Source organism: Colius striatus, chromosome 10 (genome assembly GCF_028858725.1).
Source record: "Colius striatus isolate bColStr4 chromosome 10, bColStr4.1.hap1, whole genome shotgun sequence".
Classification (NCBI taxonomy): domain Eukaryota; kingdom Metazoa; phylum Chordata; class Aves; order Coliiformes; family Coliidae; genus Colius; species Colius striatus.
Genome location: NC_084768.1, coordinates 17,886,275 through 17,911,445, shown reverse-complemented (window position 1 = coordinate 17,911,445; position 25,171 = coordinate 17,886,275). Strand labels below are relative to the sequence as shown.

Genomic DNA, 25,171 nt, shown 5'->3' with positions numbered 1-25,171 from the left:
GGACCATCACTCAGCAGCTCCCTTCAGCCACCTCCTCCAGTGGCCTCACTCTTTACTTTTTAAATATCATCACTGTTATTTGGGAAGAGGATTGGTTCTTTCTTTTCAGTGGACTTGTAGAGCTCAGAACAGCCAGCTTCATGCTGCAGAGGAGCACGATATGAAAGAGAAATATGGGCTTTGGGCAGCTTTTGCACTATGCCCACTGAAACCATCCTTATGCCCCCCTCCATTCACCTTCCCACACTGGGCTTTGCTGTGTCTGTGACCTGTCCTGCTTCACACCTTAACAAGCCCCTCCTAAATGGGCTCCTAAAGCTGCTCTTTCCTGTTTTTCAAAAGGCAGTGCTTTGCTCTACTAGGGAAAAGATGAGCTCCCCTCAGCTCCCAGCAGCTCTTTCCAGAGCACAGTCTTTTGAAGGTAAATCCTTCCCTCTGCAGAGCAGATTTCCCCTGGTGATGGTTTTGAAGAGGAGCCGAGAGAGGTAGGAGGGAGGCTTTGCCTTAACATGAGGGCTTCTACTAGCAGATAATTTTCACCCCCCCAGCCCCTAATTGCTGGGCTTTCTTACTAAATTTGGCTGCCTGGGAAATAATCAGGTTTGGTTTGCATTGACTGTAGATACAAATTTTAATGCTGATACGATGCTCTGGCCAACCTAACCTGAGTGCCACCCTGGTTGGAGCAGATGCAAGCCCCCCTACCCACCTCTGCCCGTGGTGCCACCTCTCCCGCAGCCCTTCCTTGGCTCTGTGGTGTCCCCCCAGTGTCACCATGCCAGGTCTGCAATCTGGCTCCGGCCACTGACTGCCTTGGAAGCCACTGGGGACATCAGATTTGCAGGTTCCCTACAGCCAGCTCATGTCTTAGCCTCATGCCTCAGTTTCCCTTCTGTGTTCAGAAGGGTGGCTACAGCAGAAACAGCTCACTTCATGCACTCAGCCTTTCCAGAGTCCCCCACAGGGGAGGTGAGGCACAGGGGAAGGATACAGAAGGTTTAGTTCAAGGTGCTCAGTGGGATGCCTGGGGCTGTGAGTTTTTTGCAGGAAGAAAACTCTCATTTGCAGTGTGTTTATAGCAGAGGCAGCTCCTCTGTTTCGCCAGGTGAGGAGGTGGGAGATGTTACCTTTAGCCAGTACAGCTCTCCCTCCCACACCCAGGGAGGCTGTACACTTCTTGGGATGGGGTGCTGGTGCTCTGCACAGGCCAGGAGCACAAACCCTTACAGAAATGAGCCTAATGAGATGGGATGGTCCCCAGAGCAGCCCCACGGCCCCTCTGCTGCCAAGGTATCAGCTCCCTGAGGCATAAGACACTGTGTCTAGAGGATGCAAAGCTTCTTATAGAGGGGCAGAGCTTCAGAGCAGAGAGCCCAAACCTCCCTGCACCGCACTCACAGGGGCCTCGGAGCGGGACCAGCCAGGAAGACGCTGGGCACGGGCAGCCCCTTACCAGAATCCGACAGAGCTGGGCTCACCAAGCTCAGCAGCTCCCGCTCCTTCTCGTAGTCGCCCTTACAGAGGAGCTGCCCTTCCTTCAGCACAAACTCGTCGCCCTTCTGCAGGCGCCGCTCGCAGACGCAGCAGCAGAAGCAGCGCAGGTGGTAGACGCTCTTTTGGGCTCGCATCACCAGCTCGCTGGGGGCGATGGCCTCCAGGCACCCGGCACATTTCACCGCGAAGAGCCTGCGGGAGCAAAAGGAGACCCCGCTGGGACGGCCGGCAGCGTCCGGCAACGGGATGGTGTGGGGATGGCACATAAAGGGTTAAAAGTGCCAGTGCCAGCGTGAGAAACAGCCGAGAGAGAGGGAGCTTTGCAGAGCCAGGACGGTCTCGTTCTGGCTGTAAATCGTGGGATCCAGCAGAAAAAACAGCTTCAAAACGGTTTCAGCACGGCTGTGGTGCTCAGAGAGAATTGCTTCGTTCATGTTAATATTAACAATGTACAGTTAATAACAGTGAAATTAATATTCAAGGTGACACCCCTCTGACACCCCATAGTGTGATAAGACATGTATGTATGATAAAAGAGCAAAAAAGAGGTATACGCCAAATATGTATGACTCTGACCCTCAGCTCTCCAGCCAAACCACATTAAACAGCAACCCAGAGAGGAGGTAGAGAATTTGGGGTATAAAAGTCCCCAGGGAGAGGTAGACACAGCTTTTGAGCCCTTTCAGCTCCACTTCTTCTCAACTCGACTTAGAGACTGGAGACCCAGAGGAGACAGTGGATGGGCTGTGCTCCTCTTCCTCAACCCAGTGACACCTTGGTAAGAACTGTGCTTTTTCACTCTGTGGCAAGGAGTCTCCAGGACCAGCACTGGTGCTGATCATAATTTTTACCACACATCAGCACTACTGCAGTAACTGCATTTATCAATGGCAATCTCCCCTCTGTTATCTGTCACCTTAATCAATTATCTGTTTCTCAGCCTTCTGAAATTGTGGCTCATAAACCAAATTCTGACCCTTGACTTTGTGAAACTGCTTTGGGTTAAAGTCCCCAGGAGGGCCTCTGATATGCAAAGCTCTCACCCTTCATGTGACAGATGGGTGGAAAGATGGGCATGGGCACAGGATGACTGCTTCACCCCACTGGATGCAGTGAGGGGTTAAGCACAACGGTGCTGGCACCCCACATGTGCTGCAGCCTTGCCCTGTGCCAAGGAGAGATGCTGTCTTTGGGTCAGTTTTGGCATTGCTGGTTGACCTGTTAGCTGGTGCTCACCACAAACTTGCTCAAAGGACAAAGACCTCAATGCCTGGATACTCCAGGTGAAGAGCAAACAGACATCAAACCCAACAGTCCAATCACCACCAGCACAGGGACATACCTCACATCCACATGACTTTTAGCAAACCAATCCTACATGTCCACTTGCTGCTGGCTCACACACAGATGTGGGGAGATGCTGGAGATAGTAATGGGGCCAGCGAGCTCATCCCTGCCTCTCAACAAGCGTCTGAAGAAAGCACTCACACTGTTGGTGACCCACAAACCACCCTGTCCCTCAGGCCTGGTTACCAGACACATCAGGAATGTCCAATACGTTCTAAAAATCTCCATGGCAGCAAATTTGCAGTTAAGGCTGGCGATAGACTGAAGACTTGATGTGTCAAAAGGAAAAGAAAAAGCTCAGTTTGTTCCTTGACATTGATGTGACAGTGTTTGAGGAATCCCTAATTGTACAGTTCCCAAGTTTCAACACACTGGCTTTATTCTTAAAAACCATGAACATGTTGTTGTTGACAACAGCAACAACACTTTAGGCTGGAAAAAGAGCTTTTCTTTCTCTGTCTCTAATTATCTCTACCGAGGAGCTCAGTAGCATGAGCAGGGATTTACAGGTGGTGAAACTGAGGCAAGTAGAGCAGGGGTAGCAGCATTAGGGTTGGTTTAGGAGGACCTGGAGCTAAACTCTGGGCTGGATGTTTTAAGTTAATGGGATGTTTCCCCAGTACAGATATTTGAAAGTACCAACCCAGAACCTTTTGCCACCCCTAGATATCTCTTTTTTTGGTTTATGCCCTCTAAAGAAAAAAAAACACTGTTTACCCAGCCTTGTCCTAAATATCTGTGGGAAATGGACTTTACTATTCCTCTGTCTTGATGACTTTGGCCCAGAAAGAGAAGTCAGAAGTCAACACACATCCTGCAGAGGTTATCTCCGAGCATTACCCATGTCCCAGCCCGGGGATGCCCCAGGGACCCGCACAGGGATCGCAGCCTCCAGCCTTCCACTGGCCCCAGATAGCTCCCACCTCCATAGTCCCCATCCCAAGTGTCATCCCTGGGGGAGATCTGTGGGGCTGGGGCACTGGGGTTGGCTGGCTGGGGAGGAGAAGGGCAGGTTTTCAACCCACAAAAAAACCCCCAAAACCACAGAGGAAATGAAAAGTGCCGAGTCAGCTCCAATCCAACAAGGAAAGACCAGATGCATGCAAAACCCCCACAGTAAATCCATCAGAAAACGGGGATCATTTTAGAAAGGTTTTTTGTGATGAGCTCTGTAGCCCATAAAACAAGGAGACGGGGCTCAGAGCAAGGCACACGTCTGTGTGTGCCCCCGAGGCAGCTTCCACGGAGGGTGCAGCAGAGATGCTGCTGAACAAAAGCTTCCTGGCAGCGTCTTGCTGCAGCCCAGGGGCAGCCTCTGCTCCCCTGAAATCCTAGCCAGGCTTCATTTCACTTTTTCATTTCACTGCTTTAGTTGCTCAACAGGAGATAAACAAGACGGTCAGCCATGGAAACGGCCGGAGGGGGACAGGCAGGGAGAGTCAGCAGCAGCTGGGCACATCTGTGCCCGGCGCATCAGGGATCAACATGGCCAGCGAGGCCGGGCAAGGCAATCTCACCATCAGTGTGAGGAGGGGAGATATGTGCAGGTGCAGAGAACTCCTGCTTCCCCATGCCAACGGGCAAATTTGGCTACAGAGCATCACCGAGCACCAGAGGCAAAGAGTTGCCCACCAGATGTGGGCACATTGCCATTCTCCAGCGATGCCCACCAGCCTCTGGGGCTGGGTGTCAAGGGTCCATAAATGTACTCTGTTTCATTTGCATCTGCCTCCTGCCACCTTGGGTCATCTCACAGACACTTCATGCCAGTGTGTGAGCTATGCCAGCTCCCTCCGGGCCTTCCCAAGATGAGGATGAGGTGCATTGCCCTCTCTGTTCCAGCCATGTTTTCAGTGTACTCAGCAAACTGTAGCATCCCCCAGGAATTAGGAAAGAAGTTTTTATAAGGCCTCGATAAAGCACCGTTCTTGCTACAGAAAGTGGAAAATCACCAATTAAAAGGTGGAGGTTTGGGAGTTTATGATTCCAGATAATACCATTAGTAGCATTAGTAGTACATTAAACTGTTTCCCAGGTTTACATACAACTGCCTGTCTGTAAGATGTATCTACTTCCAACGTCCTTGTGACTGCCCTGGGAGGAGAGGGATGGATATTCCCTTAGAAGCATCCCTTCTGAAGGGTCATTTGTTCTTGTTCCAGCTCAGAGAAACACAGGCTTGTGTTAATATTTCTGTAGTCATTTTATCTTTAATTATGTCTCTTTTATGTCAAAGTGGAGGCGATTTGTATTCATCTGATAACACATTCTCCTCCTGCTTAAATGAAGTTTAAGCCCTACCTGTTGGGATTACTAACTGCTCTCAGTAATAAAACACTGATAAGCTATTATGTTACTACCTAATTGTCACGACTGAATGTACCCAAAATCTCCTTTTTCAGGGCATTGATTAGAGAGCCATAAACCTTTGCCAATTAGGCACAGCAGCACCAGCTGAGTGATGGATGTTTCTAAGCCCTGAAGCATGTTGTAAAACAGGATGATGCGAGGTTTAGGTAAATGGTTGCCTAATATCAGACACTTAAAGGCATACTTAGGTCTAGGAATAAATGACTTGATTTCCAAACTGCTGAGTCCCCAACAGCTCCTGCTGAGGGATGCCAGAGGGCTGAGGTGTCTTTCACTGCCCAATGTAGCACTATCCCAGCCCTGGGCAACGTGAGATGAAGAGAAATCCCCATAAAAGCTCCTCCACAGCATGAGACCGTAAAGAGCTACTTACAAACCCACAATAAACCCAGATCTTAGGCACTAAAAGGTCAGGGGTTGAAAAACTGCAGCCTACCACAGGTAGTAATGGGGAGAGAGCAAAGGGCATCGCTGGTGTCCCAGATACCCACAGCCCTGGATCAGTCCTGGACAATACCAGTTCCTCTACAGGGACTGGGAATGAAGAGCATGCACTGATAACCCCAAACATGGATAACCCCATGCATGGATAATCCCATGCATGGATAATTCCACTTAGGAGTAATTCCACATAGGATAACTCCAGCACGGATAACCCCCACTCAGAAACACCCCTGGTCAGCCTGAGCTGGAGCTGAAGGTTTTCTTTCAGCACCAGACCTGGAAAGTAATATAATGTTTTTGGCCTGAATAAGTCACCCCAGCCTGGATCCAGAGATGTTCCTTCACCTCTGGGATCTTCAGCTCTGTGCCTAGCTCCTTCCCCCTGCCCACTCAATGAGTACAGCTCAGTCAAAGCCCCATCAAAGTGGTGACAGTGAGAGCTTCTGGAGAGAGTCCGGCACAGGGCTACCAAGATGCTGAGGGGACTGGAACATCTCTCTGATGAGGAAAGGCTGCGGGAACTGGTGCTGTTTAGCCTGGAGAAGTCTAAGGGGAGACCTCATCAACACTTCTAAGTACCTACAGGGTGGGTGTCAGGAGAATGGGGTGACACTTTTCTGATGTCTCCAGTGATAGGACAAGGAGTAAGGACCATAAGCTGGAACACAAAAAAGTTGCACTTAAAGACCAGGAAAAATTTCTTTGCTGTGTGGGTGAGGGAGCCCTGGCCCAGGCTGCCCAGGGAGGGTGTGGAGGCTCCTTCTCTGGAGGTTTCTAAATCTGTCTGGACACGTTATTGTGCCCCCTGATTGAGGACTGGATGATCTTTAGAGCTCCCTTCCAACCCCCATCATTCTATGATTCTGTAGTTCTGTGAGAAACCCATCCCAGACCTCTGCTTTGGGCTTTCCCATCCACGCAGCATCACTGACACCTAGAAATTCTGTCCCGTGGCCAAAGCCACCTGTGGGGCAGTGCATCCTGTCCTGGGGGCACCGGTGGAGTTGGAGCGGTGTGGGCAGCCCTGGTTTCCCAGCAGAGCCACCGCCCCCTCTTTCTGCCTTTATTTTGAGGTGACAGGCTGAAAGGGGCTGTGATTGACGGGCGCTTCCCGGCTGCTGTCTGCCTGCGTGCCCCGCATACAAACACGGCCCCTGGCAGCCCCCTGGGGAGGGAGCAGCGGCTCAGGGACGCCGATATTAAATACTGATGGACAAATCTCAAACGCTGCACAGCCTTGGTTCAGGTGGTGGGTAACACAAGGCAGCTCTGGGGGGTGCAGGGAGGCTTTCCTCCCTGCCTGCACCAGCCTGGCCCAGGGATGCGATGAAAGGGGCAAGGGCAGACCCTCAAGTGACCCTGTGGGCTCCTGACTGAGGGCTGGGCACTGGTCCTTACAAAGCAGCTGCCCTGCTCACCATCCCTGCCCACAGGGATGCCAGCACCTCGTTGCACAGGTCTGATCAATTCATCTGCTCCAGTCATCACCCAGGAGGAGACTGAGCAGACCCCAACTGACCCATCAGAGGAGCAGGGAGCTCCCCAACTGACAGCTCTCCAGAGAGCAAAGCCATGACCCCCCACCAGAGCCGTGACCTTGGCATGGGCACCGGTCGATGGCCATGCCTGGTGTAAGGGAAGAGGCTGGTGGCAGGTGCTGGCAGCAAGCTGCAGGGCTCTGTGGGGAGTGAGGATGCTGGATTGAGTTGTCTTGGCACTGGGTTATCTTCTCATTCACTGTCACTTGTCGGAAGGGAGGACAGCAGCACCAGGTCCTGAACAGGCTGGCAGTGGAAAGATGCCAGTTACTGTCAAACTTGAACCCATGGCTTGGGAACGAGCCACTGTCCTGCTGCTGCTGGGCTCACATCATCCTGTTCTCTCCCTCTGGCCCTCATGGGGCAAAAGGATGAGACAGAGGGCATGGACCACAGCCAAGCAGGAGAGGGAATAGATGCAGCCCTTATGTCTGGTGCCTGTTGAGGACATCCCCCAGCCACAGCCATGGGGACACCACATGGACCCTCAGCCCTGACAGGGGAAGTATCAAGGCCATGGGAGCGACTAGGAAATGGCTGAGTCCATCTCATTGCCGCTGAGAACAGGCTGGCATGGCCTGGGGATGAGGAGAGTGATTCAGTAAGCAACCCAGCATCAGCAATCCTGGGGACCTCCAAACCTACCCTGGGACTCTGGGCTCTGGTGCTTACGGAGGAAAGCACCCACAGCTGCCCCTCTCCTTCCCTCCCCACACACCCCAAGCCCTCAGAGAGCTCTCCAGTGGGACAGAGGAGGGATGTTTCCCCTGGGACTGTTCTCCTGACCCTTCCCCGTCTCCCAGGTCCCTCCCCCCGAGGCGGACAAGTGTTCGCTTTACTGCCTGGCAACGGGGCCGGGGCTAAGCTTGCTAAAATATGAGTGTTTTTTGGCTGGAGTACCAGAAGGCTGCAGTCCTACAGAGAGAAAAAAATTGAGCACTCCATGCCATGGCTCCAGAAAGGGGGAGAATTAGGTTTCACACCGAGCAGGCTGGACCATGGCATTCTTTAGTTAATGCTTAACAAACGCCCAAACAAAAGCGGCCAACTTCACTGCATGTTTGTAAAATGTATTCTCAGCAGATTTGGGTTTATTGGAGAATTCACTCGCTTTGCAGCAAGTGCTGGTTTCCTTTTTTTTCCCTTCTTCTTTTTTTTTTTCTTTAATTTCCCTTCTCCTCCCTCCCTCCCCCCCAGCTCAAGCCCTTCTCATTCCTGCTGCCTGAATGCATCTTCCGACCCTTCAAGGGGACATGGCAACCGGACTGAAACGGGCTTGTTTCGTCCCAGGAGCTGATGAGAGCTCACCTCTGTGGCCCCAGGGTGTGAGCTCTCCCTGGGGTCCAGCCGAGCTGCTGCTGGCAACCAGGGATGAGGAGTCCAAAAAGCCAACCCTTGTCCTCTCATGAATCCAGCCCCGAGCAGCTGGCCGGTGGCTGAGCTCTCCGAGAGGCCAGGGAAAGTGAGGAAGGGAGGTGAAGGCTGAGAGTTTTTCACCTTTCTTCACCCAAGCCAGCTCTCTCTAGGTCCAAACTCAGTAGTCTTTCCTCAAGAGAATTCCACAGATGGCCAATGCATGGAGGAGGGGGACAGCTTCATCTAGGGGACATCCAGATTCTTTAGAAAGGTTAAACCGGGGGGTCCATGCATTGGCATCCTGTAGAAGCATCCCTAAAAGAGTTCCTGCCCTGATGGGAACACCCAAACACCTCAGCAGGTCCTTTATCCCCTGCTGGAGCCTGGTGTCATGGCAGAAGACATCAGTGACCAGGGATGCACTGGAGAGCTGATGGCAAAGGGAAAGAAGGGTTAGCACTGGGTGGCTTAACCCTCCTTGTGCTACATGAGAACCATCTGAGCCTTCCCAGGAAAGGGCACCTTCATCCCTGCCTCCTGGACGAGGTCCAAAAGCAGTCACTTAACAACCCCTGGACCTTCCAGAGATCACACTGGGACATCAGGGGCACTGCTAGGATGACAGGGTTAAACAAATAGGCAAGGGAAGCCTTCCCAGCTAACAGCCGCTGCCAAAACAAACTTGCAACCCTCAAGACATCTCTACACCAAAGTGAAAGGTCGAGCAAGTGCCCAGCTGCCAAAGCTGCTTTAAGTTTCTCCATTTCTGATCAAGGACACTCTAAAAAGACTTTCACCAACAAAGTCCTATAGGAGCTGGTGTCTCTGGGTCCCTTCCAGGCCCTCAGACAGTTTGGTAAAAATCCTCTACCAACTCCAGGAGCAGCTGGACAGTGGCCTCCTGGGCAAGGCCAGAAGAATTAAACCAAAATGCTGATTTTTCTCCCCATTTCCCTAAAGGTTGCTTTTTTTTTTGTGTACACACCCCTCATCTCCCAACAGCGTGTAGCATCAGGCAGGGTGCTGGCCCCATCACAGCACTGATCAAGCATCTGGTTTTGGAGGCAGGAGGGTCACAGGTAGGAGGGGGAGAGGCACACACAACACAAACACTGTCCCAACAGCCAGGACCCAGGCACCGATCCCAGCCAGCCGTGGCGTGGCAGTTCTGCATCCCAACCGATCCATCTCCCACCAAGCCCAACTCCGAGCAGCGACCCCCTCCTTCCCCCTGTGCCCCCAAGAAAACAAGGGTAATTGAAAAACCACAATATCACTAGTCAAATTTAATATTGAGAGTGAGTGAGCGGGAGCCAGAGGTCAGAATTAATTACACCCCACCATATTTCAGCACGCTGCCGCGGCTCCGTGTCCTTTCCTTGGGGAGCAGTGCTTTCCACAGAGAGGTCGACAGACATTATTAGAAAGGACTGATTTAAACGTACCCCCAGGAGCTTTTCAGCTTGTCTCTTCAGAGCCTTTGTTTGTACTGAGATTAATGGGGAGGCAAATGATGGAAAAGCAAAGTCACCAGGAGCAAGAGGATGCGCCATGGCTGCCACCACCCCAATTTGGCCGTCTTTGTAAGCGGGGCAGGAAGAATGAGGAGAGAAGGAAATGCTGTTCATGTCTTTCTTTTTGTGGATAAAACGTGATAATCTCGAAACCCTCTTTTGGTTTGGGGTTGGGTGGGTTGGTTTTTTTTTTGCTTTCCAAGAAACAGAAACCCTGGCTGAAAAATCCTGCGGGCTGGTTTTCCTGAGCCCTTGGGGATGTTACAAACTCACTGTTTATTTAACGTGCAGAACCACCATGGGGGAAGGAACAATTTTCATTCTCTTCCAGCTTAGGGTACCTCTTCTTGCAAGTCATTATATTTGCCTCTGAATCTTTTGTGAACCTTCTGTGACGGAAAATGAAAATAGAAACAAACCCCTAAATGAAAACCTTCATATTTTCCAGGCTGAACTTCACAAGGAGGGCTACAAAACAAAAACCAAACCCCAAAACAAAGGAAAGGAAAAGAAAGCGTTCAGATCAAGTGCAGAAGTTGTAAAACCTCCTTCCTTGGGGACAGCCAGCACTTGCCTACCCGCAGCCCTGAACAACCTGACCCAGCATTCAAGCAGCCACACTCCTGCAAGAGGAAGCTCCGGGGACCTCCAGTGATGCCATAAATTTATATCCACCTTGCACCAACAGGTTCAAAAGGGGATCAGGCAAACCCAGGGGACCAAGTCCACTCTCAGTCTGGTCTCATAGGCCTGACTTCACACTCAGGATTCCCCAAATCCCCAGCTACCCAGGGCAGTGAAAGCTTCCTTGGTTTTGGGGGGACTTTCCTGGATCACCACCATTGAAGGCAACATGGGTGGACGTGGTTCAGCTCTGGTGCTGAGGCTCTAGCTGCTCTCAAGTTTCCTAGGCTACAATCAAGACTTGCATTTCCCCTTATTAAACACAAACTCCACGTTACCCCTCAAGGGCTCTCTGGGCACCCGGGGACGGGATGCCCACGTGAGCCACTGTTTCCCAGGCGTTTCAAATCCACGGGGCGTTTGTGCCAACGTGCCAAAATCTCATTAGAGGTGGCCAATATCCTGCTGAGCTTCCCGGTGCTCCAGCAGCTATAAAAACCGCTCAGCTGTATAAAAGCTAAACAGAATAAACTAAGTTGGACACAGAGACCAGCTGCTCCGAACCAGCTCAGCAAACACAGATCCACGGGAGCACACCGGGCGAGATACAGCTCTCAGCTAGGTTATTTCTTGCCTTATCTTTTATTTCCATGTGCCCCAGCTCACCCCCACATAAGGTTTTGCATAAATATCGTGTGTTGTCAAGTTGTTGGAATGGGGTTTCGGGTTTTAGTTTGGTTTGGGTTTTTTTTCAACAGCGTTTCCACAATGGGAAGCAGCTGTTGTGGTAAAGAGGCTGCTCTGGAGTAAAAGCTGGGCTGCACATGGAGATATCTCCAAAGAGGCATCCTTCATTCATAGCTCTGTGCACTAGAGAGCACTGTAACATGTGTTTCGATGAAGTTTGTTAACTACTCATCTAAACAAGCGTGCTGGAAATGCCAGAGGAATATGCTCTGGAATGAATGGAAATATCCATCTAAAAAGACATTACATTTAAGCCTTTTTTTGCTTTGTTTTGCTTTCCTCCCCCCCTCCTCTGAGCTCGTGCTGCAGCTCCCTCCTCGTGCATGCTCTGGGGCTGAGGTGTTGGGAGAAACAAATGCTTGGGGCATCTTTTGCAAGCTCAGAGGCACCCGTTGCAGGGCTGCGGTGACAGATGACAGTGCAGGGGGTTGTACCTGCCATCAGTGGCCCGAGGGCATGTCAGCAGAGGCAGCCAGACAACGGGTAGTCAGGATGGGCAGCTCACTGGCCACGAGCAAGTAACCTGCTCCCAAAAGAGAACTTGTGTATGGAGAAGGAGAGGTGCTATGCCTTTTGTGGGTCTCAGCATCAGCTCTCCACAGGTACTGAGCATCCCAGAGGAGCTCACTCTCACAATAAATAAGGACAAAACCTCAGGAAAAACTGAAAATCAAGTGTTTAAAATCCACCTGCTTCTCTCTTTCCCTCTCAGTCTGAAGTCTGTGAGAGAAGTCTGAATTGTTAGCCAGCTCTTGAAAATTCAGCATCACACCAACATGAATCCAAACCTCTTTCTGATTTCTGTGTAGCAACTGCATTTCAAGGTGGTGTCAGTAATCATGAACATTCCCCAGAAAGGCTCTGATTGACATCAGTAAAAGCAAAGCGGCCCCACATCCTGATGTCAATTACAAGGGTCAGTATCCATCACGCGGTGGGGGAAGATGCTCAGAAGGCTCCAAACTGGCTTAGCAGCGCTCAGCGTCAGAGCTGGCTGAGAGTTCTCCCATGAAATCATTTTCCTTCCTTGCTCTATTTTATATAGATCTAAACACACACAGAAGCACATACACACACATACAAAGGGGAACAAGGGTGCAGAGACAGCCCCGTGCCATCTCTGGGCTCACGCTGCTGTTGCGGTTGCAAGACAGTGGGGCCAGTGCCCAGCTTGCCAGGCTACCCAAGACAAGTCCCAGTGCTGCCAAAGCGCCAGGATGAGCTTCTGACAGGTTAGACTGTGAAAGTAAACATGCTTTTCTCCAGGAAACAGGCTCAGGGTTATGGCAGTGTGGGGACAGCAGTCCTTCCCAGCAGCCTCCGGCCGCCGTCGAGGCAGGATATTACTTTGTTGCTTATTCATTTTATTGCTTCTCCTTTCTAAATATTTGCTTGGCAGGGAAAGGATTCCCTTTACACAGTATCTGCTTTTTTACAGGTCAATTGAATTTCTGGCGCTCTCCATCCCTCTTTCCCTCCAATTGCATTTGCAAAACAAATATTGATTGTACCAATTAGCTGCGAACCCCCCACGGAAGACGGCTCAACGCCTTCAGCCAGGAGAAGGCTCTCCTGGCCCCAAAACACGTGCCTGTAGCAGGAGCTGGTGGGATGGGAGCCCACAGAGGGGCAAGGGCTCTGCAAAGCCCCAGAAAAAATGATGTTGATAATCCTTCTAGCTAGAAGGCAACACCTTTGAAGGGTATTAAATTAAAGCTGGACTGTTCCCTCACAGCTGAGACAAGCATAAGGTACCCTGTGCCTGCTGTACACTCTGGACCCTAATGATTGAAACCAAGGCAAACCACAGATATCACCAACAGCAATAACAAAGGTGTCCTGGTAGCAGATTAGATCCAAAGCCACCCATCCCCAGTAGAAATCTCATTTCTTTCGGTGAAACATTAAACGCACCAGCATGTTGGGGTGGGGTAAGAATGACACTCTGCTCCTGCTACTCAGGTGTTGGGGAGTCCCTTCTAGCTCTGCTCTTTTGTCTGGTGTGTTATAAGCATGCAACTTTGGGCAGCAGCATAGGCAGTCTTCTGCTTGCCCCAGTAGCATTTGCTCCCCAGAAAAGTTGGCAGATGCCTTTTGTGAAGGGACGAGCTAGATCCTGATGATAAAGGAGCACACACTGGGATGGCTTGGCCACAGAGCAAAGGATGGCAATGACACTCTCTTGCAAAATCACACCCATTAACTGAAAATAAATACCTTTGTGGAAAAAAAGATCAGTTTCTGCCCTCCACCCTCCAAAAAACCAAACCTCTTTCGTGTTTGCCTGTGCAGTGCTGGGCTTTTCTGAACTGCCTCACCAAAAGCAATGGGCACGTCTAGCCCAAGCACCACGTCACACTTTTTCACACTGATTTCATTGCTCTGGGTTTTATTTGTGGTTTCCTTGGGAGGTTTTGTCAAAATGCTCACTGCCACAGGGAGAAAGGAAAGACGGCTCAGTGGAAAAATCAGTCAGCTGTGTTTTGCACCGATGCAGTCTAAATAACTCTCAAAAGTAAAAATGAGATCACTGAGCAGCACGGCGGTACAAGTCATGGTGGGGATCCTTCACCCTGCATGTGGAGAGTCACACTAGCCTCTGCTGGCTCTTACCCACCCCAAGTTGCCACAGGGATGAGTGGCAACTATCTGGGACAGTGATACCAGATCTGGTGTCACTCTGGTAGAAGTTGTGACACAGCCCCGCAGCTCACAACCCACTGGCTCACCACTGGTGAAATGTTCAGAGCACAGTGTTAAATGTGTCCTGCCTGTGTCAAAAGTCACAGCCCAAGGCAAAGGCACAGGGGAGGTGGCAAGGGAGGAGCTGCTGGATTAGCCACCGAGGTGGGAATCCCCTTGGCAAAGATGAGGACTAGCCTGCTCTCATAGCTTAGGAGAGATTCTGGCTATGGCTAGCAGCTAGTCTGCCCCAGAGAGGATTCTCCCAGGCTGCTGGGGATGCCCAGCCTGGGAAAAGCCTCTCTTTCCAACTCTAAACCTCAAAATGGTGCTGCAAATCCTAGAAGGCAGAGATAATCTGCACCCCCCCTTGGTATTCCCTGCAGTCTAGGGAAGACTAGCCCAACCCAGGAGTGCAGGCCTGGCCCAGCATCCAGGAGCAATGCTTTTTCCCCTAGACTGTGGAATTTCGTTTTCCCTGCATTACTCTGTGCATTTCACTGCTGAGGGAAATAAAGTTCCCCCTGGAGCACTGGGGTAAAAAGAGACAAGAGAACAGAGTGGTCATTCTCTTGGAACTAGACTCAGGGCGCAGGGTCTGGTACCCAGCAGGGTGTCAGGTCCCCCTGCACACTGAGCAAAACCAGCACAGTGATGCTGATACATAAGCTGTTGACATATAAGCCGTGGGATATATAAGCTGGTCCCATGTGATGACAGCATACACACAGCCAGCATCCTGGGGTGGAGGGTGGGAAGTGGGTGCCTGGTCAGAGAAAGGAGGGACCAACCACAAACCACTCTCACTCATCTACAGCTTGGACGAGATTTGTTTGGCTCCAGGTTTTGGGCTTGGGCCCATCTCTCTGGTTTAAAACAGTTGAATCAAGCCCAAAGGCTTGTTAGGTCAGTCTGTCTGGAGCTGGTCTTGCCGCCAGAACATTTCATCTCAACATGAACTCCATGTTCCTCTTTGTAGCTATGAGGGATTGAGGGCAAGTGAGAGGAAGCAGCCCCCATGGCCAGGGCAGCGCTGTCAGCTCCCAACTCCCTGAAATGGGTGAGCAGTGGGTGCTGGAGACCCCTATGCCCACAGCCTGGGATTGGGTGAGAATCCCACCTTTTCACTGTTTCTCTATTGCCTCCTCCTGTTATAAACTGATCTCCCTGGGCTCCCTCAGGCCAATGGATCCCACAAGCTCAGAAACAAGCAGGCAAAGGGCCCAGTATTTATCCTCAATTCATGTCAAATGACATGATGTGAAAACCAAGGTCAGAAGCGTTAATTCATTTTGCCAGGCTGCCTCCTGGCCGAGCAGGGCGGCAGCAGCCTGAATCCCCCTTCACTCACGTCAAGCAACATGTGCCTCCAACTCCCTCCTGGTGACAGCCCTAAGACGTCACCGTGTCACCTCCCAGCCTGGCTGAACCCTCTAAAGGTCAGCACCGAAGGCATGTCCACCACATATGGTTATTAGTTCTCCATGGGTCCGTCCATCCCTCCACTACAGCTGGGTGAACAATTCACAGTGCATAAATTTATCTAGCAGACCTCAGCCCACGTGCTGTTTGCTAACAGTCTGTAGAGAGGCTATATTTTATCCCTTTGGGTTTCTTGGCCAGCGTTCAAGCTCCTGACCCTGATTTATTCGCAATCGGTCAAGAGCCGCATTTCATCTCCATAGGCCACGTCTGCACTGAGCTATTCGAAGCACATGGCTCGAGGTCCCGCAGCAGCACTGGGACACCTCACCATAAGCCAATCCTGGTTCTTTGCGACACCTCCAAGAGGTAACTGGGAGCAGAGAGGGGAATCGTGTTCAAAAATAGGCTCTGCGGGGGCAAACTTTGCCTGACAAGAGTAGCGTGGCCGGGACAAATCGCAGCTCTTGTGCGCACGAAGGCGATGGGGGCTGCAGATGCCAGCCAAGGCTAGCTTGCCACCTGTCCTCAGCCCATCTCACCATCTCTTTGCCTACCTCTCTGCCTATTTATAGTTGTGGAAGACCTTTGCACAACGCCTGAGCAGCCAGAGGGTTGAGCGTATAGGCGGGATGGTAAATGCCACTCTAACTTTCCAAAGTCCTTTATTTTTACCTTCTGCCTCCTGAGGGGGCTGCCAGGGAGAGCCAGGCATAGGCTCTGCCTTTGAGGTGAGACCTTGGGACTAGCCAGAAAACACCTCTCACAGCTACATCCATCGCCAGCCTGGCCCTGGGGGTTTCATAAACCACCCTATGATGCATCTCAGCAAGTCTGTACTAGGGGAGCAACGACACTCAGTGCAGATGTGAGCACCCCTCCTTGAAGACAGACAAAATCAGATGATGGGAGGGGTACAGAGTAATCTGCAGGATTCTCAGTAAAAGATCCACGTGAAGGAGCAGGGTTAGTATCAGCCTTAGCTGACATCTTCATTGGCAATTGCAATTAGGGACTAATCAGCACCATCACTGTCTTATGGGGCAGAGGACAAGGGGTGGACCCTCAGGGTGGGCACCTTGGCAGTCTGAGTCCTGGTATCACTGCCAGTCTGAACTCAAGATGGATGGAATTGTTTTCTTGTGAGAAAATCCTATAATAGCTGAAATGACCAAAATGAGGTAATGTGGGTGTGTTCCTTGCAGGAATCCGAATGCACCTGCACCTCCTGGTGCAAATCAGGTGGCTCCTTAGCCTCCCACCTGGAAGCCCAACAGCCCCAAGTCCTGGTGCTCCCCAGCTGGGAATCCTTGGGAGTCACTGTCTGTCTCCCAGCTCCTGGTAATTCAGGTGGACCAAGCAGCACCCGAGTCACTGCCGCCTGAGGACAAACCTCCAAACAGCTGCTGTCACCCCTGAGGTCACAGAACCATAGAAACCCTTCAGTTGGAAAAGACCTTTAAGCTCATCGAGATCAACCCCTCACCTCACAGTGCCAAGCCCAGCATTAACCCATGGCCCTCAGCACCTCAGCTGTGTGTCTTTTCAATATCCCCAGGGATGGGGACTCCCTCATCTCCCTGGGCAGCCTGGGACAGGGGCTCACAACCCTCTCAGGGAAAAAGTTCTTCATAAGTGAAGAACTTCTGAGTGCTCCAGCCCTACCCTGGACCATTTGGGAGGTTTAAAGTGCCACCACTCCAAGGGAAACACAGATTTCTAACCTGCCAGCCCTGGTGCTACAGCGTGCAGGAGCTCCAGAGGCTCTGGGCTCTGCAGCCACTCGGCACTGGGAAAGGGTAGGAGTTTTATTGCCCAAAGAGGGATTAAAGTGGTTCCTGATGCACGAGTATCTGGAGGCAGGCAGGGAGGAGGGGGGATACTTCCCCGTGATTTGTGGGCTGTTCTTGGGCTGTCCTTGCTGCCAGGTCTTGGGCAATTTGATGACTTTTGTTGCAAACTGGAAGAACAGGAGACATATGTGAAGGAGGAAACTTGCATTCCTCTCGCCTAAGAAATCTCTTCTCGCTTTCCCCCAAATCACACATACACCCAACCTCAGCCTCTCTGGGCTGGCTTGGACACCGGCTCCCCTCCCACACCCAGATGACCTACTCATCCAGAAATGGCCAGAGCCCACAGCTGGGGCGTTATCCTCTCCTCCTTTTCCTTCCCTGCCCGTGTCCTGCCTGCACAGCCCTGACAGGGACACTTCCCCCTCCGCTGCAGAGGTGGGACACGCCAGAGAAAAACAGTCTCTGCCAGCAGCATCAGTGTGAAGGGGAATTCAAGCCTCCAAAACTCACCCCAGCCCCTCCGCATGCTGCATCCCAAGTACCTCCACACCTCTTCTTACAGAGACATCCCTGCTGCATTGCAAATGGGGCTGTTGTATTTCTCTGTCAAAAAAAATCCACCCTGGGTGCTCCCTGTCTCTGGGATGGGTGGTCTTCAAAGACAGACAGGGATGTGACCCACTAGGCAGAGGTGGTGGATGCCAGGGCACCATGCCTTGATTTCTATAGTATCTCCCTTCCCTCAGGTGCCTCTTGTGTTCCTGGAAGACCTCTGCATGGTGCAGAGGTAGGAAAGGACTCACACAAAACTAAAACACAGAAATAATGTCACCTCAGGCCACGAGGCCGTGTATTCACCTGCCTGAGAGACTGAGCCTGCTCAAGTCTGCTGTGAAAGTCTGTGAGGAAGGTGTGCATCAGGAGGAAAAACACCTGAGCACAGAGTCCAAATCAAAGCAACACAGAGCCCCTGGTTAGAGAACCAGCTGCCGAGAGATTCTCCTTGCTTATTTCCACAGCACGTTACCTCTGAAGCCTAACAATGTCTCTTGTCAACCTTTTGAACACCTCCTGAGGTGGGGAAGGCAGAGAGACCTGCGTGTGACCAGCACAGGAAAGTGCTTCCAAGGGACCTCCTGAGAGGGAAAAAGCAGCGGACTCACCACAGATCAGTGCAAAACAGCCTCTCCATCCACGTGGCCTTCACTTCCCACCTCCACCTCCACAGTGCCAGAAAGCATCTCTAAGGCTGAATAAGATTCAACTCCCAAAGACAACCCTGACCTTCAGGGTCAGCTGGGCTGCTCTGGGGAGTTTCTCACTGGTGAAAAGGTGAAGCTGAGATCTCGCACGAGGACGGTGGGGAGAAGCTCGGCAGTGCTGGGTTAAGCAAGACCCTGCAATCAGGCCTCTGCAATCTTGGCTTTGCAATGGGTTCACAGGTCCATTAAACAGAGCAAGACAGAAAATTGGACGCCAGCGCCTGCTCCGTGGAGCAAGAACCGCCCTGCTCCAAGCCCATCTCGCTGGGGCCGCCTGGAGTTCTTTACCCCCCTTTTGTAAAGGAGAATGAAGACAAACGCCAAGCTCAGACCCAGATCAAACACAATCTCACATGTGCTCTAGGAGAACAACCAGCTCTGGAGTGGTAGGGAAGTGGGACCTTTCCGCCCCCATTTCCACACCCAGCCGGATTTAAGGTTTCTCAGCTGGGGTGGGACCCTTCTGGGTAAGAGGAGAAAAGGCTCTGGGGTGGATCCCAGAGTTTCCCGTTCCAAGAAGGCTGGAGCCCCTGTGAACTCCGTCCTTCTGCTGGAGAGAGTGAAATCTGGAGATACAAAACCACACACCCCAATGCTAATCTAGGCTTACAGCTTCCCTGGTGTCACCCTGAAAACACCACTAACCCGTGCACGTGCCAGGGCAGTCCCAGGACAAACAGACAAGCTGGATGTGATCTGCTACACCAGCGTTAAGAGGCAGCCAAATATCAGCCACTAGATTTGATCTTTTAAGCACCAGCGCCTTGCCCCAGGCAGACAGCAAGACTATTATTAGGGCTCGAGGCAGCCTGGCCGCTGGCTGCTTTCCCTGCCGTGGAGCACTGCCCCGTGAAAGGATGCACAATTCCCACTGCAGTACCCCTCATTGCATAGATATTGGATTTGGGAAAGACTTTTTTTTTTGCCACAGGCAAAACACGGTGGAGTTTCCCCCCCTCCCCATGCCTATCCTTTCAAATGAGGGTGGCTCAACACTGCTGAGCTCCCTGGCTCCTTGCAGCAGGCACCGTCTGCAAACTTCTGGGGAAAACCCAACATGTGCCCCAAATGGTAAAAGCAGGTCTAAGTCACCAAAAAGCCACCAGCAACCCTAAAGCTCACTCAATCCCCTCGCTCTGGCACAGGGGGAATCTGAGGAAGAGCAAACCAGGGGAGGTAGCAAGCAGATGAAAGGCGCTGCTGGAGGGGGGAAGGCAGCAAACAGCCCCACGTGCCAACATCTCCCTGTGAAATAGCTCAGCGGTGCAGTACATGGGCTGGGGGCCCCTAGAAACTTGCAGTTTTAGGTCAGTGCATGGCAGGAGCAGAAAGAGGGATGTATACATCAGAGCAGATTGTGAAAGCGTGCTAGGACACCACCACCCTTGCCATGGCAGCCAAAAGTCCTGAAGCAGCCTGGTGAGCTCAGCAGAGCCATAGAACCACCCAAGACCCCCAGGCCAAAGCCTGCAAGGTGTAGTGCAAACCCTCAACTCAGTGCAAACAGCCCTGTCCTGGGCTGCTCTTCCAGGGACCACTGCAGCTTTACAAGGCACCTTTGGATGTAACAAGAGCCTGTTTTGCTCCCAGACACCACTCACTATTGCAGGGTATAAACCAGACCCTTTGATAGACTCATTTTCCAGGTTGTAAACTCACTCCCTGGTCACTGGGCTAAGGACAGACAGAGGCCTCTCCTCATCTCACCACGTTTCCAATGATCTCAAGATCCTCAATGAACAATCTGCAAACTATTATCTAATCTAATTCCCTCCATCCCGTTACTTAAGGGTTTACAACACACAACCTCCCCTCAGATGGTTTCTGGTAAGTTCTTTGAAAGCCCTTCTGGTCCTCACATCATCATCAAGGTCAGCCACACATTAATGGCAAAGCATTTCTGTGCCAGGTAACTTGGTCCCTGGCAGGAGAGTTTGTTTATGCTTTTTAAATTCAGGAAGCAATTTATAGTTGCCACAAAACCAGTTTTGCTTCTCTTGGGCCAGAAAGCCCTGACTCGCTTGGGGAATCTGGATGCCTCCATCTCCACAGACACCTTCCATGAGTGTGGTGGTTACAAAGTGAATCCTAACACTGAATAACTGACGCTAGGAAACCTTCATGCCCTTGCTGTGACTCCAGCTTCCTGAGCCAGCTCAAGGTGACTGCTCCAGTGAACAGCACTGCCGGCGTCAAGAAGTCAAACTCATCTTCCAGCTTTTCCTAGAGTCAGAGAGCTAGAAGGGCTCTACCAAAAGGTAGGGGAGGGCTTCATTGAATTCCCTGGCTTTGTGACCTAGAGATTTAAAAGCAGAAGCCCCAGACAAGGCTGTGGATGAAGCCAGGGTCTCTGTAGATCTGATAAGGCATCCTGTAGAAAGGTGAAAAACCCTGTTCCCCTGGAGCTTGGCATCCTCTGCTCACACTGAAAACCAGGCCCCTGGAACCCAATATCCTCTGCTTGTGCTGAACAACTGCAGCACCTGGAAAGTAGAGGCAAAAGCATCTGCCCCACAATGCTTCCTCCTTCCAAACCACAGACACATCTTTCAGGGAGAGAGAGGATCCACTCGCTGCCTCTCACTGAAAACACGGGCTGGCTGCAGAGCTCCCCAGCTTTTAGGAGACAAGCTCCCTTTCTGTGCTGGCCCCCTCTCAGCCCTCGGAAAGCAATGATTTCCAGGCTTACCCCTCTGCGCTAGACTTCAACCAGCTGCAGACAGGCTCGTGCATATCCTCTTCCTAATCCTTCATGCACGATCCCTAGACAGCCCCTGGCTTTTATTATTTTCTGGCAGGAGAGAGCCCCACGTTAACCCCCCTGCACAGGCTGTGGCCTGAGCATCTCTCAGCACACCCCAGCTCGGGTCCAAGTTACAAATGAAACGTTTGTGTAACCAGAACTGGTGAGGGCCAATTGCTCATTAATATTTTAAACCCCCACTAAATTCTTATTTAACGACCTGTGTGAAAAGTCTCTTCTAATTGTTTGATGCAGGGATGGGCCTGAAACAATTACTTACTGGTAAAGTCCACTGGACGGTCTTTACCATGGGGATGGCTGTGCGTTCCTGCAAGGGACTGGAGGCTGAGGGACAGAGCAGGCAGCAGCATCACTGTACTCATCATCCACTGAGACAAGGACCCTGTGCTCCTCACCTCTGCCAGCAAACGTTTCTCTGCACAGCAGATGACCCAGCCTGCAGGATACAAGATGAAGTCCTAACTGGGATGTATTTTAAGGCATTGAGAGTGAGGGAATGTTGTCTGTTTGTATGCTAGAAGGTCCTGTCCTCAGCATGATGCTGTGAAACTCCCAGTGGACAGAGCCACACCTGATGCACAACCTCTGGCTGAAGGACAGTAGTTTCCAGATGTGGAAACAGTGTGTCAGTAGCACATACGAAACTCTCCGAGGACTGCAGGACACATTTGCTCCCAGAGCCAGGCTGATTCCAGGAGCACACATCCAGGGGGACATGCCAAGATGCAGGCTGCAGCCTCATCCCTTGGGAGCAAAGCAGCTTCCACCTCCAAGCCTGAGGTCCTGAGGCTTTGCCCTGGGAAAGGGCAGAGCCCTGCAAAATGGCTCAGTGGCCAGGCAAGGCTGCAGCCAGGAGCAGGGCCCTGAGCTCAGGGCTGACCTTGAAACTCAGGGCAGGCGTCTGCTATGGCTGGCGTCATATGACCCATGTTACAAAACACGATGGGCTCTACTTAGAGGTTACGCGTCGCAGGACAAATTTAACACCCGAGAGCGTTCCCAATCCCACTGGAAGAATTCCTGGCAGGGGCTCAGTAATCGCCCACCACTGTGAGTGGCCAAGTGCCACAGAATCAGTTCAGCTCCAGACACATGAGGCCCTTATTCCTTATTTCTGAAAGGAGAGACGCTTCGACTGATGGACAACACCACTCAAGATGATGAATCCCCTTGTGGCGGGTGGGACTTGAAGCAGAGGTGTAAAGGGAATCTGGAAAAGATGCTGTTCCCAAACCCCTTTGTTTGGTTGAGAAAGGCATTTAAGGGCTGCATGGGGAGGATGATGCTCTAGTGGCCAGTGGAACAAGTAGATGAAACAGAGGCATCCTCAAAGGATGCGTAGTCCACAGAGGCCAATGTCTGTCAACTTGCCAGCCCAGCCCTGAGAAAGAAAGGCTCGACACCAGGAGAAACTGTCCCTGCTGGCATCCTAGTGCTGTACACAAGCTCTTCCAGAGCCACGCTGGCAGATTTCAGAGGTGGAGCAGGCGGATGCTGGTCTGCAGTGGAGCCCAGGAAAGGCACGGGGCAGGCAGGGTGGGAAAGCCTCTCCCAGCAGCGGATCTGCGCCCAGCTCAGCAGCCAGCCAGACCCTGCCGCTCCCTCCTCCTCCTCCTCTCCTTCCCTTTCCTCTCGACCGGCCTCAACCCCGTGTTTCTGGAGCAGCAAGAGTCAGCTCTGCCGATGCTGCTGAGAGGCCCTGAGCCAGCTACAACCTCAGGATGAAAACATCGACTCTGAAACACAGCAACAGGGTAAAAACTGCCAGGAGGACACGTGTGCACGCATGAGGACTTGTGGAACCAGCAGAGCTCCCACATTAGCAGCGAGGTTTGTGATGATGGGCTATTGGGGTACTTGCTTTGATCCTCAGGCTGGGACTTCAGGGAAGGAGGATGCTGTACTTGGTTAGAGTGGGCTCACAGTGAGTGGGATAGACAGGGATTCTTTCCACCCCCCTGGACACAAACCTGCTTCTCCCAGTCTGATTTGCTCTCTGGTCTACTCCGACAGCCCGGCACCATCCCAGCCACAGTGCTTACAGGAGGAAAGGAGCGTTGCTGTGACAGGCAGGTGGGGATGCTCAGAGTAAGACCACACCAGGTTGGGCTGCAGGTGTCCCTAGCACTTGACACTAAGAAAAGACCAGGTCTGCAGTGGCAGTGTGGAGGCGATGGAGCTGTGTCAGTGCAGAAACAAGACAAGAAAACATCGTCGGGCCAGCAGCTATTTTTATCTGCAAGGACCAACACTTAATACTCTCCTATCTCCCACAAAATGTCACTCGAGCTCCAGCAGAAAGTTTACACCACTCACAGACAAGGGCTGAAACCTGAGCACGTAATCCCCGCTCCAGTCAAAAGTTTTAGTGGGATTCACAGCGTCTGGACGCGAGAAGATGAGGGGAAAAGAAAAAAATAATCCTTTGCCCTGAGAAATGATGGTTGGGGCAAAGACAGGACAGGCAGGTCCCTTCCTGACAGGGTCACCCACCACATCTGCAGGGCACGAGAGACTTTATAAGCCCCGGAGCTACATCGTGGCCTCCTCACAAGCTCAACCAGACTTTAGCTATCCCCAAGAGGGTCTCCAGAAGAGGGGAGAATGATGAAAGCAACATGTTCACCAGCTCACTCACTAAACTCCAAAGTCCCCAGGGAGACAAAGGGCTGAGGAGTGGGGTGGGATGGGCAGAGATCACGGGAAGGGTTGGCAGTAGGTTGAGACATGACTGCCATCCCTCTTGGCAATTACTCCCTCTCCATCAAGTAGCTCCAATTAACTCAAACACCATCTTCCCCTCACCCCTCCTCTGCACTGTCACCCACTCCCTTTCCCTCTTGCCATAAAACCCAGACCCAGACACATCTAGAGTGTGAGGAACAGAGACTTCCCTCACTTAATAAAGCCAAGATAGAGCCATGCTGTTAAATTACAACCTGCCCCCACTCCTTGCCAACAGTGGGAATATTGCACCAGTAATCTCAGGCGAGTGCCTCAGCACTGCCCTGACAGCAGATGCAATAACACAGCCCCTCTGGGCCCTGGCATTGCCCTTTTATGTTGCAGTGAGTGTAAACGCCAGCAGGGTCCTCTCCTAAGCCTCTCCTTACAGCATTTAGTATCAGGGATGGATGGAAGGCAGGAATCTCCCTCCCTAGTGAGGAGCAGGATATAGGACAACATCCTCTGCAGGGTTCTTACCAGAGAAGGGCAAAAAAGTAGAAAGCAAAGAGCTCCAGGCTGGGGCTGAACTGTGATGAAACGTGCAGGGACTTGGTGCGCTCAGAACATCAGGGTGCCTCAGCAGAGGCTTGCTTAGAGACCTCTAGGAGGAGAATTCTGCTAGGGATAAAAGGCATCAGTGAGCTCCTATGTGCTCTGGAGCTGCTCTCAGCACCTCCCATGTCGCTTTTTTCACATCACAGTGCCTTTTTTTACACTTAAAAGCCTGTCCCAAGCGGTCAGGATGGAGGTGCAAGCCAGTGGAGGACAGGACTGGGCAAGCCCCTCGGAATTGCAGCGGGATGCTGACAAGAGGGACGTGGTCATGGTCTCCCAGTGGGATGAGCAGCAACCTATGCAAGCAATTAATGGATACTGATGGGAACAAACAGCTCCACTAGCCCCAGAAACCTTCTCTTACAGCAAAGAGTGGGGTAAAAAACCCTGGGGGATACATTGCAGAGGCAGAACCCGCATTCCTGAGATGACTGAGAAGTGATCACATCTATCTCCTTCCATCTACAATCCATTTCTGGAGCACCACTGGCCAAGAAACTTTGGTTGATTGGACACGGTTAAAGCAAAC

At 51.8% G+C, this 25,171-nt stretch overlaps 1 protein-coding gene across 2 annotated transcripts in view; it reads right to left on the bottom strand.

The window, feature by feature from the left end:
• Window positions 1–25,171, bottom strand: part of LMX1A (LIM homeobox transcription factor 1 alpha) — a 42,357-nt gene that overhangs the window by 5,340 nt on the left and 11,846 nt on the right. For both annotated transcript variants that reach the window (XM_062003900.1, XM_062003899.1), the window contains exon 3: window positions 1,454–1,686. In XM_062003900.1, coding sequence (XP_061859884.1) covers window positions 1,454–1,686 — 233 coding nt within the window. The remainder of the gene's footprint in view (window positions 1–1,453; window positions 1,687–25,171) is intronic.